This window comes from Squalius cephalus (genome assembly GCF_949319135.1).
Source record: "Squalius cephalus genome assembly, chromosome: 9".
Lineage (NCBI taxonomy): Eukaryota > Metazoa > Chordata > Actinopteri > Cypriniformes > Leuciscidae > Squalius > Squalius cephalus.
The window spans coordinates 5385311-5411680 of record NC_137130.1 but is presented as its reverse complement, the minus strand read 5'-3'; the positions used below and the strand labels follow the sequence as shown (position 1 = coordinate 5411680).

At 36.7% G+C, this 26370-nt stretch overlaps 1 protein-coding gene across 1 annotated transcript in view; it reads left to right on the top strand.

Moving 5' to 3' along the window:
• lrp2a (low density lipoprotein receptor-related protein 2a) overlaps positions 1-26370 on the top strand; it is a 101747-nt gene that overhangs the window by 33003 nt on the left and 42374 nt on the right. Inside the window, exons 18-40 of the mRNA XM_079880472.1 lie at positions 1330-1455; positions 1731-1861; positions 3426-3563; positions 3715-3996; positions 4513-4752; positions 5808-5927; positions 6206-6322; positions 7366-7746; positions 9881-9895; positions 11022-11270; positions 12507-12718; positions 12804-12988; positions 13147-13375; positions 14316-14493; positions 15109-15243; positions 17714-17880; positions 18023-18166; positions 19216-19325; positions 20048-20225; positions 20953-21166; positions 22294-22533; positions 23617-23805; positions 24934-25854. Of these exons, the coding sequence (XP_079736598.1) occupies positions 1330-1455; positions 1731-1861; positions 3426-3563; positions 3715-3996; positions 4513-4752; positions 5808-5927; positions 6206-6322; positions 7366-7746; positions 9881-9895; positions 11022-11270; positions 12507-12718; positions 12804-12988; positions 13147-13375; positions 14316-14493; positions 15109-15243; positions 17714-17880; positions 18023-18166; positions 19216-19325; positions 20048-20225; positions 20953-21166; positions 22294-22533; positions 23617-23805; positions 24934-25854 (4901 nt within the window). The remainder of the gene's footprint in view (positions 1-1329; positions 1456-1730; positions 1862-3425; positions 3564-3714; positions 3997-4512; positions 4753-5807; positions 5928-6205; positions 6323-7365; positions 7747-9880; positions 9896-11021; positions 11271-12506; positions 12719-12803; positions 12989-13146; positions 13376-14315; positions 14494-15108; positions 15244-17713; positions 17881-18022; positions 18167-19215; positions 19326-20047; positions 20226-20952; positions 21167-22293; positions 22534-23616; positions 23806-24933; positions 25855-26370) is intronic.

Here is a 26370-nt window from a genome sequence, read left to right as displayed (position 1 = left end):
CTGGCACAGATAAAAGAGCTCTTTATGTCGAGCTAGTGGGACATTTCCAATGGCTTCAAAGTCATGAGGCCTCTGGGCCCAGGAGACTAGATTAGTGCTGCATGAAGGCTGGTATTGTAGTGCACACTAAGAACTTGGCTTAACGGGGGAAAGCCCCGCAGAGCACTGTCTATACCTAACAGTTTATAAATAAAACCCAGCGGATGGTTTCGAAAGTGTCCCCACCTATTAATTTGGCGAGGGCACAGGGTGAAGATTTGGGGTGATTTTGGCATTATGTCTTCACGCTCATGCTGTCCCAAACATGTATGACTTTTTGGCCACTCTTTTCAGTTTAATGAATGAGGACTGGAGCTGTCAAACTCCAAAATGAGAAAAAAGCACCACAAAAGGTATATTATAAGAGTGGTCTATAGGTGTGAGGAACAGACTGAAATGTAAGACCGAAACTTTGAGAGGGCATATCAAACAATTTCTGATTGTTAAAATTGTCTTTTGTATGTCTTCAAAAGACAAATATATATTCTGCCATTCAAAAGTTTGAGGTCGTATGATTTTTTAAAATAAATGAATACTTATACTTAGCAAGGGCACATTAAATTGCTCAAAAATCAAGCGTAGCATCAGTTCTGGCAGGTCACGTTAGTCAAGCTTGCATCAGCTGATCCACGTCTACCTATAGGAATACGACGCCTATCACTGTAAACATGTATAAGCTCCTTCAGTATTATCAGCAGATATCACGTTTCTCAGGAGCGATTACCCTCCTCCATCCCCAGCTCCTCTCGTCAGTCAGGATTTGGCATTCTGTTTCCCCTTGAATCAGAATAAATTCTCGAATTATGTAGTACTTTAAAATCTTGAATTAACGATATCTGCAATACATTCATGTTGGTTCTGTTCTGTTTACTGTTTCGGTTATTGCTGCTCTTATTCATGTTAGGCTGCATGGATGCGCAGGGAGTTTACCCAGAACAGAACCACACCGCCAATCCTAACTATATGCTAATTGTCAATCGTATTTGACGATAGTGGTCCTGACAGAAATATCAGTAAAGGCATTTATAATATACTTATATTACTGATCATATTATACTATATATATATATATTGGAACTTTTTGGAAGTTTTGGAACTTTGAAGGTTATTTTGCATCCTTTTTGAAGCTTGAAAGATTTATTGCCCGTTCATTATAATTGCATGTAAAACAGCCTGTGTTCCTCTGAGGAAAGAAAGTAAAGAGGGTGAAGAAATGATGACAGAATATTTATTCTTGGGTGAACTATTTCTATTAAAGTCATGTATGTGTCTTTGCTTTGTGCTCGGCAGTTATATTTTCTGGACCGACTGGTACCGTCCTGCGAAGATCATGCGGGCCTGGGGTGATGGGTCACATGCTCAGTCGATTGTAAACACCACTCTCGGCTGGCCCAATGGCCTGGCCATTGACTGGAGGTGAGTTGTATTTCCCAGAATGAAACCATAACAATACAGCATTCGTTTATGCTCATAATATCGCAAACAATAATCCATCTCTGTTTCATTCATAAATATGCCTCTCTTTTTTTTTATTTTGATGGCTTCCTAAAGCCGTGACTCATCGTTCTTTGTTTTGTTACACATTCAATGCACACTCACTCCTAATCTCCTTAAAACCATGATCGGACATAATCCTGTTTCTCAGCCTTGGCCTAAACCCCTCTGCTCTTGATCATGTCTCTGCCTCTCAGTGCCATGCGATTGTATTGGGTGGACGCCTTCTTTGATAAGATCGAGCACAGCAATTTCGATGGACAAAACAGGCTGTCTTTGGAACGCATCACCCAGATCTCCCACCCATTTGGACTTACTGTTTTTGGAGGTGGGTTTATCAATATGCATGTCTGTCTGTCCGTCTGTCTGTCTGCCTTTCTGTCTGTCTGTCTGTCTGTATGTCTGCCTTTCTGTCTGTCTGTCTGTCTGTCTGTCTGTCTGTCTGTCTGTATGTCTGCCTTTCTGTCTGTCTGTCTGTCTGTATGTCTGCCTTTCTGTCTGTCTGTCTGTCTGTATGTCTGCCTTTCTGTCTGTCTGTCTGTCTGTCTGTCTGTATGTCTGCCTTTCTGTCTGTCTGTCTGTCTGTCTGTCTGTCTGTCTGTATGTCTGCCTTTCTGTCTGTCTGTCTGTCTGTCTGTCTGTCTGTCTGTATGTCTGCCTTTCTGTCTGTCTGTCTGTCTGTCTGTCTGTCTGCCTTTCTGTCTGTCTGTCTGTCTGTCTGTCTGCCTTTCTGTCTGTCTGTCTGTCTGTCTGTCTGTCTGCCTTTCTGTCTGTCTGTCTGTCTGTCTGTCTGTCTGTCTGCCTTTCTGTCTGTCTGTCTGTCTGTCTGTCTGCCTTTCTGTCTGTCTGTCTGTCTGTATGTCTGCCTTTCTGTCTGTCTGTCTGTCTGTCTGTATGTCTGTATGTCTGCCTTTCTGTCTGTCTGTCTGTCTGTCTGTCTGTCTGTCTGTCTGCCTTTCTGTCTGTCTGTCTGTCTGTCTGTCTGTCTGCCTTTCTGTCTGTCTGTCTGTCTGTCTGTATGTCTGCCTTTCTGTCTGTCTGTATGTCTGCCTTTCTGTCTGTCTGACTGTCTGTCTGTCTGCCTGTGTATGTCTGTCTGTCTGCCTTTCTGTCTGTCTGTCTGTCTGTCTGTCTGCCTTTCTGTCTGTCTGTCTGTCTGTATGTCTGCCTTTCTGTCTGTCTGTCTGTCTGTCTGTCTGCCTTTCTGTCTGTCTGTCTGTCTGTCTGTCTGTATGTCTGCCTTTCTGTCTGTCTGTCTGTCTGCCTTTCTGTCTGTCTGTCTGTATGTCTGCCTTTCTGTCTGTCTGTCTGTCTGTCTGCCTGTGTATGTCTGTCTGTCTGTCTGTCTGTCTGTTTGCCTTTCTGTCTGTGTATATCTGTCATAATATGCTCATAATACCACAAACAATGGTGGTATTATGTCTGTCTGTCTTTCTGTCTGTTTGTCTGACTATCTATCTGTCTGTCTGTCTGTCTGTCTGTCCGTCTGCCTTTCTGTCTGTCTGTCTGTCTGTCTGTCTGTCTGCCTTTCTGTCTCTGTGTGTCTGTCTGTCTGTCTTTCTGTCTGTCTGTCTGTCTGTTTGTCTGTCTGTCTGTCCTGAGATGCAGCTGACTTCTATAAAGCAGTCTAAATTAAACCCACCGACTGATGTAATGTTAATTTTGCCATTCATCGATGTCTGTCATCATCACATTAGTCACACTGGCCTGTTCTTTGATGATGGACAGTCATTTCTGGTATCTGTGAAATGAAGGTCATTATGCCGCTTACTTATACTTGTGTAGTTCGTCTGTTCGGTGCTGAAAGATAAAAGGGCAGAAGTCAGAGTTCATGGACTGGTATTTCACAGAGATAGCTTGCTTGATTACATTAATGAAGTTTTCTGGTCCAGGTTACGTGTACTTCACCGACTGGCGGCTGGGTGGAATCGTGAGGGTCCGTAAAACAGACGGAGGGGAGATGATGATCATTCGCAGAGGGATCAGCCACATCATGCACGTCAAATCTTTCAACGCTGACACGCAGATTGGTGAGAGTCACTTTCATTTGTTTATTGATGAATTTACTTTACTCAGTTTTTGCATTGGCTGTAATGTAATGCAACAAATTGCCATGAAGCAATAGATGAAATTAACTTGTGTGTTTAATCAATAATGTGCATTGCTTTTTACCCACAACAGGATCTAACTTCTGCAGCAGGCAAACTAACCCAAACGGAGACTGCAGTCATTTCTGTTTCCCAGCACCGTACTCCCAACGAGTGTGTGGCTGCCCATATGGAATGAAGCTGGAAGCGAATCAGCAGACGTGTGTAGATGATCCATCCAATGAGCCGCCGACGCTCCAGTGTGGCTCAAACTCCTTCTCATGCACTAACGGGAAGTGCGTCCCTCATAACTACCAATGTGACGGCGTCGATGACTGTCACGACAACAGTGATGAGGCCAACTGTGGCGCTAATAGTAATGTTTACTATTTACATTCCATGCAAATGTTTATGCGCTGAAAGCTGTGTGATATAGATTTAAAAATGATGACAAATGACAATTTTGCTGGCACAATACAATTATGCAACATCCTGAATTACATTTATGCCAGAGCAAATTACAGAAACAAAAAGCTCTTGCGGAATGAATGAGTCAATGCCAAATCCCACCTTACCTCAAGCCCTAAATCAACCAGTATATATTAGATAAATGGCACGCAGAATGGGAAGAATGTCAAGATCACAAATTATTTGAAATAAATCCAGACATGATCAAGTTGTGTATGCAAGGTGTCGTATAGGCCATACTATACTGATTCATGGCCATGTATTGAGGGGGCAAAGATGTCTGTAAAATGTTTTTAATGTCATGAGACAATGATTTTTATCATGGTAATCTTTGAAGTACTTCTTTAGTAAGATGGACCCAGAAAAACGTTAAAGTCTTTTTCACTTGTAATGAAAATAACCCCCCCACTCTGCTGGCTCACAGATAACACATGCTCGCCCACTGCCTTCACCTGTGCCAATCAGCGCTGTGTGCCCAGAAGCTGGCACTGCGACGGACACAATGACTGTTTTGATGGCAGTGACGAGAGGGACTGTCCCACACAGACCCCTGGCACTTGCCAGTCGGACCAGTTCAGCTGTGCCAACCATCGCTGCATCCCCCGCACATGGCTCTGTGACACCGACAACGACTGCGGAGACGGGTCGGATGAGACCGACTGTGGTGCGGCCTTGGCAACTGTTAATTGATTATATATATGGGGGCTATTAATTCATTATGAAATTTCAAATATACTTTTTTAAATGGATAGCTTTGACTCTAAATTCTGATTTGATGAGGTCCTTTTTAAAGCCGTTTTTTTACAAATTTTTTATTTATTTTTTTGCATTGAGGTTGCAAACAGGATGCAGGAGTACAACGTTTTATAAGCCTTATAGTTAAACGAACACATAGATCTGTACTAATCACAGATTTGTACTAATTTTCTTTCTAGTTAACAGAACTGTAATTCAATAAATTCACCTTCCTCTAATTCCACTTCCTGTGGGCGTGACCAATTCTAATTCTAACTCATTAATTGAAAGGAAGCCGATTCTTAAGCGATGTTATGTTGAAGTTTGAATACTTAAGGTTTGGGGTTTTGGGAACTTCCTAGCCTTAAGTATGAGCCACAGAACAGTGAAGCGTGTCTTAGTGATCACGATTAACAAGGGCCGATTAGACAGGATTAGAGGGGTAGATCTGTGTATCGACGGGTTTTATGAATATTTACAAATGTATTTAAAATGTTGGAGATCTCAAAATGAACTCATACTGTATATATCTCATCAAATAATGTTAAAACCAAATGATCTGAACTATGTGCTGTTCATATTAATTTCATAGCTTGTGAATTTTTTTTATTTCTCTTACCTCTAGTTTCACGTACAAGTCTTAAGTCTAGTCTCAGACTAAAATGCGTGTTTGAGCTGTTTTAACTGAAAGCAACTTGCACTGACATTTCTTAAAATCTGCCATTGTTTTGTCTCAAGATTCACAACAGAAATGTTTTTTCTAAGGCATATTTATAAAAGCTACTTGAATGTCGTAATAATTGAACTAATCCTGGCTTAATCTAAGTCCTGTCTGTGAAACTGGGCCTAAAGGTATTTTAAGAGAAACATCTGAGACAAAGTTGATTTTGAATGAAACATAAATCAGAACCCTATTAAGTCTCTTGAGCTTTGAAAGGGCTACTTCTGAGCAATGAACTTTTCTTGTGGTGTTGCTTTCTCCAGATTCTCTTGGCACATGCCACCCTGGTCAGTTCCAGTGCCCGGACCACCGCTGCATTGACCCCAATTACGTGTGTGATGGAGACCGAGATTGTGCAGACGGGGCGGACGAACAGGGATGTGGTAAGAGTTCATTTTATGAAGTTAACATGCAATATTGTTTAGCTTAGAATTGCAGAACATAAATCTTTTATTGCATTTCTAAAATGGTAATGGCATTTTATTTCTTTACAAATTAAATGTATTTCAACATAAACCAGACATGGCCGTGTAAATATATGAATTCTCTATGCACACAAATGTAACTTTCACGATATAAACAGTATAATAAAATCTCTAATGGAAGTTCAAATCAGATCAAGCTGATTTTTATTTTTTGACTTAATCTTTTTGATCATCAGTGTACAACTGCACAGCCTATGAGTTCAAGTGTGTAAACGGGCATCAGTGTGTCAACTCATACTACCGATGTGATGGGGTGTTTGACTGTAACGACCGCTCGGATGAATCTGGCTGTCGTAAGTATAAACAAATTCATTTTAAGTTTGTCTTTTAGTTCTGATGATCTTCAATATGTCTTTCAGTTATGATTATTGTGTAGGACATTGCATTACATATGCAGTATATAAATGGGTGAATCTTACAAAAACATTTCCAGTCACTGTGCACCCCCAAAACAAAAGTAAATATATACATATATAAATAAAGAAAAAACAAAGTGTATTTTAGGAACATTCTTTTTTTTTTTTTTTTTTTTTTTTTTTTTTTTTTTTGTTATTCCCATTATTCTCAATGGTGATTCGTATTAAATTTGCATTATTATGATATATTTTTAACCGTATAGCATAAGTATTGTAATACAATATTTTTATTTATTTAAATTAGCTATTTTTATTTAAATTAAAGGCAGTACAACAAATTCTGCCATGATGTAGGACTATATTATTTTAAAATTGATCATTATTACATTTATTTAAACTACTGGACTGAGAATTGTCACGGGTGGTTGCAGGAACGCAGACGAAGACGAGAATACAGTATATTACCAACACGAAGGTTTAATGGTAATAATATAAATGAAAGCTGAACAGGCTGCAACACACACCATACACAACATAGATCGGAGAAAGACTGATTGAACAGACGGAACTTAAATGCAAAAACACTATGGTAAAACACAATATTTCTAAAGATCCTACAAAAAAATTGGTAACACTTTATTTCGATGGTCCACTTTAGACATTCTACTAACTATAACAGTCTACAAATACTCTAATTTGAGTTATCTGACATGTAGCTGCAAATTAATGAGAGTTAGTTGACATGTAGTTACTATTAGTTAGTCAAATGTCTAAAGTGGACTATCGAAATACAGTGTAACCTGATTTTCTCTTTAAGAAAAATTACATTTAATCCTTTTTTTCTTTTAAAATTTGGGTTGAAATACAACCATGTTCTTAATTCATTGTTTTGAGCATTTCTTTTAAACCTCAGGAAACGCCAACATTTGTCTTGGATTGACTTGCATGCATTAACTTAGCATGACCTTTGACCCTTCCAGCCACTAGGCCACCCGGCATGTGTCACCACGAGAGTGAGTTTCAGTGCCAGTCAGACGGCAGTTGTGTTCCCTCGAGCTGGGAGTGTGACGGGCACCCGGACTGTGAAGATGGCTCAGACGAACACCACGTTTGCCCGCCGAGGACGTGCCCCACCTCACAGTTCCGCTGCGATAATGGGAACTGTGTTTTCCATGGCTGGATATGTGACGGAGATAATGACTGTCGGGATGGCAGCGATGAGCGGGACTGTCCCACGCCACCGTTCCGCTGTCCCAGCTGGCAGTGGCAGTGCCCAGGACACAGTGTGTGTGTTAACCTAAGCAGGGTGTGCGACAACACTCCAGACTGCCCCAACGGGGCGGACGAATCCCCTCTCTGCAGTAAGTCATGCCAGATGTTTTACTGAGATTTGCAAGACATATACACTACCGTTCAAAGGTTTTGGGTCTTTTTGTTTTTGAAGGACGTGTCTTATGCTCAGCATTTATTTTGATCATAAACTCACAATATTTCACAATATTGTGAAATATAATTTACACAATATCATATATAAATGACATTGTGTAAAATGTAACTTATTTCAGTGATGGCAAAGCTGAATTTTCAGCATCATTACTCCAGTCTTCAGTGTCACATGATCCTTCAGAAATCATTCTAATATGATGATGAAGAAAGATTTATTGTTATTATCAGTTGAAAATAGTTGCACTGCTTCATATTTTTATGGAAACCATGTTACAGAAAGTTCTAAAAACAGCATTTATTTGAAATCTTTTGTAACAATATAAATGTCTTTCCTGTCACTTTTTATTTAAAAAAATGGTCCCACTTTATATTAATTGGCTTTAAGTACTATGTACTTACATCGAAAAATAAGTACAGTGTATTTATTGTGCTCATGTTGTATTGTAAAACACTTTTACTGCTATTGAGGTGTGATATGGGTAAGGTTAGGGACAGGTGTGGGTAAGGAAGGTGTAACATTAAGGTGTAAGGAAGGGTCAACTGTGTAATTACAAATGTAATTACATAAATTAATTATATCTGTAATTAAATGCTGGTATTTTTAAAATATAAGTACAATGTAAAAACATGTATGAACACAATAAGTCCATTGTATCAAATTATTAATTTCAATGTAAGTACATAGTACTTAAAGCCACTTAATATAAAGTGGGACCAAAAAATTTCTTCTTTCAAAAAAATTAATCTTACTGACCTCAAACTTTTGAACGGTAGTGCATAAACTTTAAGAATATTGACCTCCCTAATAAACATCTTGGCTTTGTTCTAAAACTTAATGAGCTGCCTATGAAGGCAGACACTCTTACATTAAATATCATGTTCACCGAGTTGCTGCGAGTTGTTCACATGAGTTTTCATTCTTGTAGGATGCTGCTTATGTAGACAGTGGATAGCAGAATATCTCATTGGGTTTTAGAACACAGCCCTAGTATTTAAAATGAATTAATTAATACATTTTTTGATGTATATGGAATGGAAAAGTTGTTTGGATGAATACTATTGAGGGCTGAAACAACTTCCCAAAATGTTTAGCCATTATTGTACGTCAACAGGACCTAAACAGCCTTTATTCTCTGGATCAATCCCACAAGTCTCTATTCTGCTTTGTCTCATTTAAACAGTGCTAATGACTTATGGTTGAAACATGGTTGAAAATCTACACATGTTCATTTGATACATGTTCCTGTGTCTAAGTTAAAACCCACAGATGTTGTTGATTGCCACAGAAAATAATTGTTATACCTCATTCATAAAAAAGTGAACACCATCACACTTCCAATTGGGCAATGCATTACATCTGAATAAAGATTAAAATACACAGTTTCATGATGTTTGTTACTGTTAACTGAAGCTAAAACTATTAAAAATTGTTTTCGTTAATTGAGATAAAGCTGGGGGGAAAATTAGATGAACTTAAAAAACTTGCACTTAAAAACTAAAGAAAGAACATTAGAAATGTTCCCTTGGCAATTAACTGATATAAAATAAGCTTAAGTTAAAGTACTAAAATAAAACTAAAATTGAAATTAAAATTAATTATAAAAATATAAAAAAAAAACAGAAAATGAACAAAAGGACACAACAAAATGTTGTCACTATATTGATATTGAATGATACTAAAATAACATTGGTTCGATAGATTCATTTGAAATGTCTTGCCCCTTAAACTTTAATTGTGAGTTTCTATAAACAAGATTTTTTTAAACCGTGGGATGAATGAATCGAAATCATTTTCTGTGCTAATCAAAAGTATGCCACAGATTCTGTCGTTGTACATTGAAATCTTCCATCTTTTTCTTGATATTGAAACTATTAAATGGCAATTCATGTGGTCAGTCAGTCGATTCCAATAGTTCATGGAGTATTTCAGAATGTTGTCTGTGTTATGAATCCCATTTGCCATCAAATCATGCATGTGTTTAGCTAATCTGGAAATTAACATTGAAATGATCTGTGATTTTCCTTCCATGTTGCCTTCCCTTCTCACAGATGAGCCCTTACCAGGTAGGCTGAATCCCTAATCACCCACAATCCTCTGCATGAAGCACTAATCCATCCCAGTATCTGCCTGGCTGTACTCACTAACCATCCAATTACCATCAGAGTGTCTGAATGTGACAAGATTGTGTGTGTTTAGCATCATAGACATGTAGTTTGTAGTACTATTTACCTGTGTTAGTCCATAGACTATGGTACACAACCACCGATGTATCTCACCCAATACCAGTTCCAGAAACAAGGACAACGGATTTAAACAGTAAACATTAGGGCTGGGGAATAGATTGAATATTCACAATATATCTGCAATGGTCATCATGAACATTAACTCTTTGCCAACCTGTGTTTAAAAATAAAAAGTCAACGCCAGTATTTTTGATTATTTTTATAAAACTTCATGCATTCTTTTTTTATCAAGACTTGAAAGTGGGTAATTTTCAACAAAAAGCTGAGAAAAATGCGTTTTTACAACTTTTTGACATTTAATTCGGTATATACACAAAAATAAATAAATATCGTACTTCTTTTGTTGTTTATTTCCTGAAAAACTGTGAAAAACATGCCTTGATCATTTTACTGCATCATAATCGTTGAGATACTCTTATAGTTTTATGTTAATTGTTTGAATTAGTTCTTATTTTTATATTTTCCGTTTTTATTTTAATTATTTGTTAAAGCCTTAGATATTTAGTTTTTTGTTGTTGTTGAAAACGTTTTTTTATGTTCTAATATGTAATTTTATAGTTTTTTAATGTCTCAGTTTTAGTTTTAGTTATTTTAGTAAATCAAGTTGAACTATTGATATTTTTTTTCAGAATTGTATTTATCTCAGTTAACATTTATTTAATTTTGAGTAAAAAAAAATGTATGGTTTTATTTTTTTTGTAATTTAATGATCAAAAATGGCTGTTTAATCACAAAAATGGTTTATCTGAATGAAAAAAGAACACATTTTCATGCAGTTTTAGAATAAATATATAAATATAGAGATTTTGTTTCATTTATATTGCCCAGCCCTAGTAAGCCTCCCCTTTAATGGTTGTCCTTACCATGTTCCCACAATACCTTGTGTCTTCATGCATATGATATGCTTCACATTGGTATTCATCTTGACTTTTGTGCTCGGTCGTAGATCAGGAGAGCTGCTCGGATAACAACGCGGGCTGCACTCACGGCTGCATCCAGGGCCCGTTTGGAGCCCAGTGCACCTGTCCCATGGGGTACCAGCTGAGCAACGACTCCAAGACGTGTGAGGACATGGATGAATGCCATCCTCTGGGCGTCTGCAGTCAGCACTGTTTCAACGAGAGAGGCTCCTTCCGATGTCATTGTCAGGACGGATACACTCTGGAGGCGGACGGACGCACCTGCAAGGCCTCAGGTTTGTGCGTCTCCTCTGAGCTTTGTGATCTCTGAGCGAGTGGAGCCATGCTCGGTCTCTGAGGGCCAACTGGACCAGCTCAGCTGGGTCTACCGCAGCTTCTCGGATTACCACAGATAAGACAAATAACATATATGTCAGTCACAAACTTTCTTACGGGGGTAATTAGGAGGTAATCACCAAACAAAGGGTTGTTTATGAGCTCTGCCGCTGACAAGAGCCCATTCCCTTGAGATAACCCGTTGAAAAATGCTGTCATCCGATATACCTCGTCTTCTTCCTGAATGTTGCTTTTCAACGGGAAAAAAGCTTTTTTATCCTACTATTTGGCCTTGTTAGATATGTCTTGCATAGTTTTATAACTGAGAGCTGATACATGAAGAAAGTTTGGATTCATTTCTGCTCCTGCGAGGTTATTTGATATGTTTTGAGATAATTGTGATCACTGTGGACTTCATATTTGGATGGCAATATGTGATTAAAGGATAAAACACAAAATGCTTACATGCCAGGCAGAAGTTTGACACAAAAAAGTTGGAATTATGTTTGTGATGACAGGACTGCTTGAAGGATTGGAATTTAGTTTTCTTTACAAAATGTGCATTTAAATGAATTTCATTTCAAAACTAAAATTTAGTTTATTTTTAATATTGTTTTTCTAAATGGATAAATATGACTGGATAGTGAAGAAAAATCATCAACAAGGGTGTTGTTTAACATTTTAGTCACTCCGTAATTCTAATAATCATAACAACCTTAATAATTCATTTTGTTTTGTATACAAATTCATTAAAAAACTAAAATGTCATTTATTTTTTAGATATTTTTGAATGGATGTATTGGAATCAATAGTGAAGTAAAGCATCATATATTGAGGTCACTACATAATGTTCATAATATCATGTGTGCTATGCCATAGTTTTGATCACTTTACAATAATTCTAAAATGTGTGCGAAAATAGTTCAAAAGAGAAGTGTTTGTCTGTAAAAAAATGTTAATAAATAAATATATATATTTAATTTATAATATTTAAATTCAAATAAATGTTGTTCTAATCCATTTCTACTAACTTAAGCATAATGAGCATATTAAATGATTGTTAAAGGATTATGTGACATAATGTTTTTTTTTTAAATATATTAAGAAAGAAAACATTTAAAAAATAAATATATTTTAAATTGTAATAATATTTCACATTATTCTATTCTGTTCTGCATCCTTTCTCGATCTGGCAGGATCTCGAGAGGCCTTGCTCTTAGTGGCGAGTCGGAATCAGATTATATCAGACGACATCCTCGCACAGCCAAACGCTATCCGGTCTCTTGTGCGAGACGGCCGTAACATCGTGGCGGTGGATTTCGACTCAGTCACAGATCGTATTTACTGGTCTGACACCACCCAGGACAGAATATGGAGCGCTCACAAAAATGGGAGCGACCGCACCGTGGTGAGTGACACAAACGCTGCTCCGGCACCCTTACAGTGAACATAAACCATCATCCCCCTAAAATATCATTTCTCTTCCCTGCCAGATCTTTGATAGTGGAGTGACCGTCACCGAGAGTCTCGCCGTAGACTGGGTTGGCAGAAACCTGTATTGGACAGACTACGTTTTGGAGACCGTAGAGGTGTCCAAACTAGACGGATCCCACAGAACAGTGTTGATTAGTGAAAACGTGACCAATCCAAGAGGTCTGGTCGTGGACCCTAGAAATAAGTAAGACCAATGACTCACTGCATTTACAGTACACTGAGAAAAAAAAATGGTGTAGAAACTATTTTGACTGAAATTGCTGTATAGTATATAAAATGAATTTTAAATGACCACTGGTTGCAAACGAAATCCCAGTATGCCCTTTTCTACATGTATTTCAGCACGCACCTCATGTTTTGGACTGACTGGGGCCGAAATCCTCGCATTGAGAGAGCCAGCATGGATGGGAAGTTAAGGACTACGATCATCAGCAACAAACTTTATTGGCCCAACGGCTTAACAATTGACTACCCCAACAATCTGCTTTACTTTGCCGATGCTTACCTAGACTTCATTGACTACTGTGATTACGATGGAAAGAACCGAAAACAAGTGTTGGCCAGTGATTTGGTGAGACTTTTTTGTTTTATGTGCACATTTATGTTTATGAATCTGTAGCTTTGCATGGACAATACTGTACACTTCCTTAGTATTTTTGTCTTGTTTGCCAGGATAAATATCTAAACATTCTTGAATCAAGAAATAATTACTTGAGATGCAAAATGACAAGATAAAAAGGTCATGTGTTTTGAAAAATATAGCAAAAATAAAGTGAGTTTTTTGCTGAAAACAAGAAAAAATATCTGCCAATGGGGTAAGAAAATTAAAAATGCAGTAATTCAAAGGGAAAAAACAAGTTTATTTTTCTTACCTCACTCATCTTATGTCATTTCGCATTTAAAGTAAATGTATATTTATTTAAGAATGTTTATATATTTGTATTGGAAAAAAAAAATCAAGTAAGAAAATTCTTTTTTTTTCAGTGCAAGCAAATATGGTGCTATTTCAAAAATGTAATATTTGGACAGGAAGTCAGGAATGATTTAAATTCGGGATTTAATGTATAAATATTAGGCCATAAAATGTAGTAGCAAGTATGTGAACGCAGATGCTCAATGTTTAATTGAATGCATACGATGCATTTAAATTTTATGGAAAGACCTGGAGGAGTTTGAAATCAAGCAAAAACAAATGCAACTGCCTCTCTGAATGTCTAATCGGTCGACATTAGACTGCATTGAAATCTTCTCAACTTTTGGTCACATGATTGAGCATCACTTTTGCAAACCCTACCATTTTCCCTCTATGTCCTTGCAATGCACCATCCCCATTTAAATGTACTCGCAGCATTTGCTAATGCAATATAAACTCTAGTTCGTGATGCAATGCATTGGCATCTATGTTTACGCACTTGCATAAAGTATCTTGCACAATTATGAATGCTTGTTTTGTTTTTTCTTCATATTTACCATGTGAATAAATAAAACACCTCTTGTTTCTCAATGAAAAGGTACTTCAACATCCCCACGCAATTACCATTTTTGAGGATTTTGTCTATTGGACCGACAGATACGTCAACCGCGTGATCCGGGCCAACAAGTGGCACGGACAGAACCAGACGGTGATGCTGTATAATCTGCCCCAGCCCATGGGCCTGGTGGCACTTCACCCTGCCAGACAGCCTGCAGGTACATAAACTGCCTGCTATCTGGAGAGCGAAGTGTTATTGTTAGGATTAAATGCAGAAAGCATTTCTGGAAGTCACTCCGATAAGAAAAAAGATTTGAAAGGGGGTTGAATAATAAGAGCTTTTTGTCACTCTGGCTGAAAAGGAAAGTAATTTCTTTGGTAACACTTTATTTTACAGTGTCATTGTTACACATGTTACATGTACAGTAGTTACTGTAGTAATAACTATAAATAATGCCTTAACAAAATATTACATGCAATTAAACCTAAACCAAACCCTCATCCTATACCCAACCCTATAGTAAATATATGTAGTTAATTACTATTACTCAGTATTTAAATGTATAATTACACTGGAATACTGACACCTTAAAATAAAGTGTAACCATTTATTTTGTGAAAAAGAAGTGTGCTTAACTGTATTCAATGTAAAGTGTTTTTTTATGTCACAAAGTTTTAGAGGCAAAGCAAGTCATATTATGTAGTTTTCTTTCATCAGAATAACAGGCACCAATGAACCGTTCAGAGGAAAACCAGAAGCGTGTTGAGAAAACAAATAGGGTCAATATTGATTTGATGTTTAATGTTAAAGTTTCGATGTGTTCTTCCTGCAGGTTTTAACCCCTGTGACCCCCGTTCGAGCCCCTGCACTCATATCTGCCTGCTGTCAGCGATTGGTCCCAGGTTCTACTCCTGTGCCTGTCCGTCCGGCTGGACTCTCGCCGCTGACCAGTTCACGTGCGCTAGAGGTACGAGAGACATCAGCCGATGTGGGGTTTTCAGTGGCTGATGCAGATATCTTGAGAACAGAGTTACTTATGGCTAAAAATACGTCCTAAAGTCAGTGGGTTTTTTGAATGGGCTTCTAGTTAAAAGCCTGAGATAAGGTCTGTGGTGAACACAAACTCAAGATATTTTTATGTTTTATTCTACAACATAAAATACACCAGTCATTTTTTTAAAGCTTTTAAGTGTCTTGGAAAGGGCGATTGATAACAAGTGGCTAATATACTCACACAAACTGTTCTAACTCAAGCTTTCCAACTCGTAGATTAAAAAAAAAAGATTTAAAAAGTTGTTGGAAGTTTATTGATGGTGACGTCGTTTACATCCTAACTTTAGCTTTTTACTTCTTGCAATTGTATTTAGGCTTTAAAATCCATAAACGTTGTATTCATTAGTCTACTTTTACAGCCTCGTTGTGTTTATACTCATGCAAACTGTTCTAACTCAAGCTTTCCAACTCATAGATTTGAGAGTTGTCAGGAAACTTATTGGTGGTGATGTTGAAGTCGTATAACCCTGGCGTAGTTCTCTTATATCCTAACTTTAGCTTTTTACTTCTTGCGATTTGTATTTAGGCTTCAAAATGTATTCATGAAGATCATCTTGATGAACAAAATGTGTAAGAATCATACCGTCAGATTTACTAACAGCTTGCACCAGTGCAAACCCTGTTGTGGAGTATAAAAACTGCTGTAAGGATTTACTAAGGATAAAAAATTAGCAATGAAAAAGCGTGGACACAGTTATTTGTGCATATGCATTGCATTTGTAGTGATTTTCCTTTCTGATGCAAAATTTAAGGACTAAGAGTATTTCAAAAATCTTGCAATGTGGTTTACTAAGGTTTGCAATAGTCATGCTAATTGGCCCTGTTTGGTAAATATGGCCCAAAAACTATTGTTGGTTTCAGAGCTTATTTTCTTCAATAATCCAAAAGCCAATGGAAAAATACCATTGTTTTTTTTCAAGGGAACCAGGGTGATGCGAACTTGCGAGTTGGCCTACAAAAATGCATCATTACTCCAGCCCTCTATAAGAAATGACCTCTGATCTTTAAAAGTAGTAAAGCTGTACCATCTAAATTAACTTAATAAATACGCCATGGACAAAGATAAATGAGTTTAACAGTTTATTCCTGCTTGTGGCTGTTTTTAAAGAATAATGCATGTGTCTATGTCTTTAATGCTGGCCTCTGTCCATTTAATATGCTTTGCAGTGAATGAATGAAGCAGTCTTCTGTTAAAGTTGGATATAGATTTCAGGGGAATGAAAACTTGTCAACAGAAACCCATTTTCGATTTACTAAGTAAGCTTCTTTGTGGAGGCAAACATTTACTTTTATAAAAGACCTTAGCTCAGCTGACGGTAACGGGTGAAAGCGCGCAAGAGTCCTTTAGTCTTAAGAAGCCCTTAACATTCTCTTTGGGACAGGCTCTCAACCTTGCTCATGTTTCAGCCTTTGTTAGCGCTGTCAAATGCATTCTTCCATGAGAGTTTAACAATTAATCCAGACAAACGGTGATTGAATGGCCTGTTTTTCACAATCAACTGTGCTGATATGGCGTAGTTTACTCTGCGAGGACTTTTTCACCAGTACCTCATATCTGCAAGACTAAACGAGATGATACCTAGTTCTGGGAATCTGTGCTGTCCCTTGTGAAAAAGGTGTGCTTAAGTGTATTGAATGTGCACTGGCAGTGGACTTTAAATCTAAAAAAGTATATTACTGAAATAAAATGCCACTTAAGTGTATTTAAAGAGAGTACACTTTGATGACTGTTTCTTCTCACACTGAAGTGAACTTTTTGAGTACATTTTAAATCACTATGTTTTAATATTTTTGTCAAGTTTTGTCATGAGAAGTGCACTTATTTTGATGCTAAAGCACATGTAAAGTACTTAATTATAAATTTAACTCTAGTATGTTATTCAATATTCGGTTTAAAGTTAATACATTTTACAATTGTGTAATTACAAATAAATTTAAATACATAAAGTTTTAATAGCAATGACATTAAATTATATTTTAGTTTACCATGAATGCTTGTTAGTACATATTTCAAAGACAATATAATATATAAAAATATGTATTTTTATCTTACTTAAGTGGGTCAAAAAGCGCTCTCAACTTAAGTTTAACTAATTGCATTTAAAAAAAAAAAAAAAATTCCACATAACATGCAATTAACTGTCAGAAAACATTACATTCAGTTTGCACTTTATTCTTTTATTATTTACGTAATAATACTTTTTTTAAAAGTATGCTAAAGTGTATTTTTTTTTCACATGGCATCTGTAAGCTTGCTTACAAGAACATTATTTCGCATGACGTAATTGGTTGAAAATCAAATGTGTTACTGACGAAAAGCCCATTATTATGATTTTTTTATGTATGGCATTTGAATTATGTATAATGTACTGATGATTTTGCAGTTGAGGATCCATTCCTGGTGGTGGTGAGAGATAGCATCATTTACGGCATCCCGCTCAACCCGAACGACAAGAGCAATGACGCCATGGTGCCGGTCGCCGGGCTGCTGAATGGATATGATGTGGACTTTGATGATGCTGAGCAGATGATCTATTGGGTGGAACATCCGGTAAAGCATATAAACATTTCCTACCTTATCTCAGATGATTAAACCAAGATGCATCCTTAATTTGAACTAGTTAACAGGTTTTAGTTAACTAGTTAAGGTTTTAAACTCTGAAATTAGGTTTTTGTCTTATTTATCTGCACAGGGGGAGATTCATCGGGTAAAGTCAGATGGTACCAACAGAACTGAGTTCGCACCAGCGGCCATCTTGGGTTCTCCGGTCGGACTGGCTCTGGACTGGATGTCGCAGAATCTGTACTACTCTAACCCTTCATCACAATCTATTGAGGTTGGCAAGCCTCATTTCACTGCATCATAGCTTGTTCTTATCAGGGCTTATTTCTACCTACTGAAGAATAGTTTGACCACACAGTTTTATCAATGTTAAAAACTAGTTTAAGTCTTGTAACCAGTAGATCTATGTGCTACAAGCAGTGTTTTTATCGTTAACTAAAACTAAAAATACTTAAATAACTGTTATTAATTGAAATAAAATATAGATATTAGATTTATTTCAGTTAGTTGACATCAATGCTAACACTAAAACTGAAATATAACTAAATTAAAAATAAATAGAAATATGAAAAACTACAAAAAATAATAATAAAGACAAAAGCACCTAAGAAAACTGCTAAAGCTTAAACTAAAATAAAAATAAAAGCTAATTCAAAAATATTAATACATTCTACAATTGTATTTAAATCAATCAAAATGATAATAAATACAATAATAGTATATAAATAATACTAAAATAACACTGGCTGCAAGAAGAGCCAAGTTAAAAATGTTGTTTTCAATAATGATCTTTGTTTTCGATACAAAAATACATAATATAATACCTGTATTTGATGAGGTATTACTGTAAACAGTGTCAGTTTGCCTCTAGTAAATGTAAACAGGCGGAACAAAATGATATATAATTATATAAATGAATTATATATTTCTAAATATTTACTTAAATACTTGATACTGCTATTATGCAGGTGAAAAACTTCATTTGTATTGTTTTTCTATGTTGTATTGCTTGCAATTTGTTGCTTTGTTCTTTATTTTATTATTTACTTAAATTATTACTTGAACAGGCTGAGGAAATATATTACATTTACAATTTATATATTAAATTTTAAATTTAAAATATATTAAATGTATTTATTTTGTATTTATTTGTTTATTTATTTGTTAATACTTAAATTTTTTAACATTTCAAATATTAAATGTTTTAATAAAAGAGTGTGTTAAACAGCATATTCGCTTTGCTACTGTATTGCAATTGGTATCGATAATTGAGAAATTTCACTGGTACTGTTACTGTGACAAAGCCAATCTGATTTGTTTCAGGTTCTGAGGCTAAAAGGAGAAAATCAGTACAGAAAAACTCTGATCACCAACAACGGCTCACCTACTGGCGCAGGAGCTCCCGTTGGCATTGCGGTGGACCCGGCACGTGGGTAAGCCCAGATAAGCAGAACCGTGGCATTAATCCTGATCCCCAAATTCAACAAGCTTGAGCTGATTTAATGTCATCTGCCAGGTCTGAACTGACTGAGCACAATAAACAACAGTCAACACACACAGAGTCGTGATCAGTCCTAAATATTTATATTCAGAAACAAAAAGACGCTGTATTTCAGGTGTTTCTCCCTATGGAGGATCCCTTTCCCGCTCTACAGATAAAGCGTTGTCGGGAAAATTCATTTCGCGTACCTACCCCGAAGTGATAAAATAAAATAAAATTCTGTATCAAAATGTATAAGGAAAGACCAGTACTTTGTTTAGGCTTGGTTTGTAGGGAATTACAAACCTGCGCACATATATTCAAACGCACATAACTATAGAACCAATTCTTAATGCGCATGTGAACGCCATCAGCGTTTCTCACAGGTTCGTGTTTAAAGTCTGTGTAGAGAGAATGGTGTCGTCTTGGCGTCCCCTAATTTAATAACAAATGATCGTTGTGACGGAAGCAAATCAATCAAAACTAACTTTAGCTGGAAAATAACTTTATTAAAGAACCGCTATAAAGCCAAAACAATCTCTGTTACCTTAAATTATACGTTTATCTCTGTAAAGCTGCTTTGAAAACAATCTACATTGTTAAAAGCGCTATATAAATGAAGATGACTTGACTTGACTTGACTTTCTGTTTAGTGATGTTTCATATCTGTTTTAGAAAGATGTACTGGACAGATCAGGGGACAGAGAGCGGTATCCCGGCCAAGGTGGCGTCGGCAGATATGGACGGCTCCAACCCCGCCATCCTCTTCACCCATAATCTAGAACATGTGGAGTTCATAACGATAGACATCAGAGAGAACAAGCTCTACTGGGCCGTCACAGGAACTGGCGTGGTATGCCCTGTTTCCACATGTTTGGTTCATGCAATCAGACATATTTCTATAGTTGCATGCTTTAGATTTGAGCTAGTTGGATGTAAAGTATTTATCAAATACACTACCGTTCAAGGCTGTATTAATTTGATCAAAAAATACAGTAAAAACATTAATATTGTGAAATATTATTACAATTTAATATAACTATTTTCTATTTGAATATATTTTAAAATATAATTCATTCCTGTAATAGCAAAGCTGAATTTTCAGCATCATTACTCTTCAGAGTCACATGATCCTTCAGAAATCATTCTAATATGCTGATTTGCTGCTCAAGAAACATTTATTATTATTATCAATGTTGAAAACAGTTGTGCTGCTTTTTTTTGTGTGGAAACTGCTAATTTTTTTCAGGATTCTTTGATGAATAGAAAGAACAGCATTTATTTGAATTAGAATAATTTTGTAACCTTATAAATGTCACTTTTGATGAATTTAATTAATTATTATCTTATACTATAATATTATACGGTGTGCATATATATGTACACACACACACACACACACACACACACACACACACACACACATATATAAAGGTTGATGCAAATATACTGTATATGTATGGATTTGCATCATCCTTTATAAAACCAATGTTGGTCGATATATATATATATATATATATATTAAAAAACATATTTAACAGAATAACTCAAATTCTACAACTGTTTCATCAATGTTTCAGATCGAGCGTGGTGACCCTGATGGATCAAACCGCATAACTATGGTGAATGGATTATCCCACCCATGGGGTGTGGCCGTACACGACTCCTACCTTTATTTCACAGATCGAGACTTTGAGGTGATCGAGCGTGTCGACAAAGCCACAGGACTCAACCGAGTCGTAATGCGGGATAACGTGGCTGGTCTTAGAGTACTCAAAGTACACTATAGAGACTGTGAGTATTAAAAAATAGTATGTAAAAATGTTTTTACATATTGTTCCAAAACCTAGTGATCTGCCTTGCTACACCTACGTAGACGACTGCCTTATAAACCACTGAATTTGGATGAAAAATCATTTTTGTAACTCTCTTCATAGACAGTAACTCCACACATAATACAAATATCTCTTCCTACACAAAGTGCACTGAAGATGCACTATTGATTTCAGTTTGATGTTTGCATCAGTAGATTTCAATTACAATATATATCTTCAAAGGCCGTTTTCTTAAAATGAGTAGTAGCACATACATACGGGGTTTGTTCATTTTTATAGTTCCTTTATTTGATTTACTTAAATATGGTGAAAATGTATTTGATAAAAAGCGATATCCAAAGTCCTCTGTAAAAAACCTTTGTAAAAAGGTAAAAAAAAGTATTTTGAACCCGGCTTTATCCAATATTCAGCTTTCTGTAATGCAAATTTGTGCATAATTATGTGTAATTTGCAGAGTTAAACATAACATTTCAGAAAACTTGTAATTCCAGACATTTGTCCTAATGTACTGTGATTGATAAACTGGGGAAAAAATGGTGATGTCAATTAGTTAAATGTTTTAAAAATGAGATTGGACCTCTGAATGCTGCCTATGTAGGCTTCTCACACTGTCATTTTTGAGCATTTATCTCTGATTCATTCCACGGTTGACTTGTGGTGGTCTTTTCTGGAAGTCATCGTAACCTTGATGCCCGTGTTGCAATTACCAGAGAGGGATGAATGACTTTCAATGGGATATCAGTTTACCAATTAGTTCCCCTCCGCCTCAGGGGGACACTCAGCTTTATACGGAGAAGAATCAGTGTCCCTTTGTTCGGCGCTCAGTGCACATGTTCATTCTCTGGGGCTGTGAACGCTGTCTATTGTATAAGTCCTTCCAGTAAGAGGTGGAAGTGATAATATATCAGTATCACAACATACTGAGATGCACCAGAAATGTGTATACATTACCAGAATAGACAGATATGAGTCAGTATAATGTATTCTCATGATTACCTCTTTGCATTTTTTTTAAGTATTAAATATCTCCCTCTCATTCTCTTTATCTGGTTTAAGTTGTTTGTCTTTCTGTCTGTCTCCCTATAGCTTCAGCAGGCTCGTCTAACGGTTGCAGTAATAACGTGGGGACATGCGATCAGTTGTGTCTACCACGTCCCAGTGGCCTGTTCAGCTGCGCCTGTGCGACTGGGTTCAAACTCAACTCTGATAACAGAACCTGTTCTCCATACCAATCCTACGTTGTGATCTCTATGCTCACTGCTATCAAGGGCTTCAGTCTGGAGGGAGCGGATCACTCGGAGTCCATGGTGCCTGTGGCAGGCAGAGGTGAGGATCAGCAGGGCTGGGCTGTACAGAAACAATATACTATTATTTAAAATATTATAATATATTTAATTAATATCATATAATAATGGTATATTATATAATACAATATATTTTTATTATATTACTAAATATATTTAGTAAATATGTAATATAATATATTTTTTTAAATATTTACTTTAAATTTTAACTGTTTTATATAAATATAAAATCACTTTTATATAAGGGTTTCCAAATTTTATATATATACTCGGTGTCATTTTTGACGTATATACAGTATACACATACATACATACACATATATATATATATATATATATATATATATATTCTTATTAGTTAATATTAATAATATGAATGATAATATTTTATATTTATATATTATGTATAATATTTATGATTCAAATTCATATTATTAATGTTAATTAATACGAATATTTGTGTTCATTAATTAAAATACAGTAAAAATATAGTTTTAAAAATTATAAATGCATGTGGTCTACATTGTTTTCCACAAACACAAGGACGGATAATATTTAAAGTTTTTCATTTATATGAGCGAATATAACATAACTATTATATTTATATAAAAAGTATTTCCAAATTCTTTTTATTATTTAATTAAAAATTAGGATTAGCCAGGATTAGATTCAAAATGTTCAAAAAGTATAATTCATGAATTAAAGTACAGTAAAAAAATCTAGTTTTAAAAATGCATTTGGTCTGCATTGTTTTCCTCTAAATGAACAGCGATAAATAATAGTTTGAGTTTACGTTCCATTTATGTGAATGAATGTAACATAACTACATTTTTGTTCACTAAATATTTTAATATATAATATAAAGACTTTTTTGAGTGACAACCCAAACGTTTGTTGAATGAGTGTTGAATCAATTAACTGAAGTGGACTGTTCGAACTGACTGAAAGTATTAAAGCTTTACAGCCAATAAAAAGCATGCTAGCATACTTTTACAAATACATTGTGAATATAGTGTGTAATGAGAAATGCATAGTACAATGGAAAAAAAAAAAACATTTTTGCACTATAACTTTTTGTGCATGTGTGTGTGTCTGTGTCTTGTAGGCCGCAATGCTCTTCACGTAGACGTGCACATGCCTTCCGGTTTCATTTACTGGTGTGACTTCAGCAGCACCGTGGCGTCTCAGAACGGAGTCCGCAGGATCAAACCGGACGGCTCTGGGTTTCGCAGCATCGTCAGCTCTGGAATCGGACGTAATGGAATACGGGGCATTGCTGTAGACTGGGCCGCAGGTGAGGGGTTGTGTGCTTGTATGTTAAAAACAGATTTGGTGAATTTGTCTCACCGCTTCTCTCGTCATACAGAACATGTTGATTGAAACGAATTTGGCCACATCCCAAAACCAGTGAAGTACCTCAAAGGAATGTGAACTCTAATGCCAAGTACCTCAGATACACTGAATTCATGGAGCGTTTTGTGAAGTCACTGCTTTCATGTGGTTTATACTATTCTGGAATGTTCTAGAGCAGCTTTAGAGGTCAGTATGGTGACGGCTTACTGTAGGGACATGTTCATTAACTCACGTTAGTATAAGCACAGACAGGTGGCATTGGAGAAGATTAAAGGTTAACATATGACAGATAAGAGGCTCAGTTAGTTTAGACCCCGGTGACCCAAACAAACTTTTGACCCCAATATGTGAATAAACAAGTTTGGCACACTACAAATCAAAAGTTTGTGGTCGGTAATGGTACGATTTTGAAATGTTTTTGAAAAATGCCTCTTATGCTCACCAAGACTGCATTTATTTGATCAAAAATACTGAATTTTTTATTATTTAAAATGTAATTTATTCATGCGATGCATAGCTCAATTTTCAGCATCATAACTCCAGTCTTCAGTGTCACATGATCCTTCAGAAATCATTCTAATATGATGATTTGCTGCTCAAGAAATTTTTGTGGAAACCATAAGAATTTTTTTTCAGGATTCTTTGATGAATAGAATAGAACTGAACATTCATTTATTGTGGCCAGCCTAAGGCACACCTGTGCAATAATCACGCTGTCTAATCAGTATCTTGATATGCCACACCTGTGAGGTGGAGGGATTATCTCGGAAAAGGAGAAGTGCTCACTAACACAGATTTAGACAGATTTGTGAACAATATTTGAGAGAAATAGGCCTTTTGTGTACATAGAAAAAGTCTTAGATCTTTGAGTTCAGCTCATGAAAAATGGGGGCAAAAACAAAAGTCTTGCGTTTATAATTTCGTTCAGCGTAGAAATGAAGTATTCATATAAGGCATTTACTCAAGTTTAGTTTTACTTTATATAATTTACTTTTTACTTAATCATGACTACATTTTTTTTGTTGCTAATTTTGTGCTACTACTCTTTCTTTTATTTGTTTTTCCTCAGGAAACCTCTATTTCACCAATGCCTTTTTGACCGAGACGTACATTGAAGTCATCCGACTCAATACCACGTTCCGTCGTGTTCTTCTCAAAACCCAAGTAGACATGCCACGTCATATTGTGGTAGACCCCATGAACAGATACCTCTTCTGGGCCGACTACGGACAGACCCCCAAAATCGAGCGGGCTTTTCTAGACGGTTCCAACCGGACAGTGCTGGTTTCTTCAGGCATCATCACCCCCAGGGGTTTGGCTCTGGACCACCGAGACGGATACATCTATTGGGTGGACGATTCCCTGGACATGATCGCACGAGTCCGGCCCGAGGGGGGCGAGACGGAGGTCGTACGGTACGGAAGTCGTTATCCGACTCCATATGGCGTCACGGTGTTTGAGGGGAATGTAATCTGGGTGGACAGAAACCTGAAGAAAGTCTTCCAAGCCAGCAAACAGCCAGGCGCGACCGACCAGCCGCTCGTGATCAGAGACAACATCAACATGCTGCGGGACGTCACCATCTTTGACCGGAGAATGCAGCCAAGCTCAGCCCACGAGCTCAATAACAACCCCTGCTTGGAGTCTAACAGCGGCTGCGCTCACTTCTGCTTCGCCATCGCGGGAACTCAGACGAGGAAGTGTTCGTGTGCCTTTGGGAATCTGGCTGCGGATGGTAGCAGTTGTGTGGTGTCCCGGGATGACTACCTTATTTACACGACAGAAAGCACTGTGCGATCTCTACGGCTGGATCCAGAGGATCACTCGCTGCCGTTTCCCGTGGTTAACGTTCCCCGGACTTCGGTAGCCCTTGATTTTGACCGGTTGGATGGCAGGATCTATTTCACCCAGAGCTCGGGAGCGGGCCAGAGCAAGATCAGCTTCATCACTTTGGCTTCACCTTCCTCTCCTGCTACAGAGGTGGCCTCAGGTGAGCTGCTTATTCAAACCCCGAATGCACTCTGACACTGCAGGTTTAGCTAGAAAAGGAAAGTTAATTGCAGCAACATTTGAATGTTGGCTTGACAAAGTATCTTGCATGACATTTACATTTTACAATGGCTAGTTTGCAGTCAGGAGATTATTTGGATCTTATTTACCATATTAGCCAACTTGTTCTTTTATTATGAATTATAAAATAGAAAGAAAGCATTTGAGAAGTTATTTGTTTCACAGGCAGAATTTTTTTTTGCAATTTTCATTTTGAATTTTAATTGGAGCAGATCAAATGTTCAGTTCTGGAGTAATTTGGGATCATGCATTTCTATTGCCTGACAGTCATCGAGAATTTGTGCACAAAAAGCAAAATATGCAAAAGCAGCCCTTAGAGTATTATTATTTATTTTTTTAAATAATAATAATTATATAATATAAAATAATATATTTATATTTAAAATGAATAATAATATTATAATAAATGTATTACTATGAATAATATATTTAAATT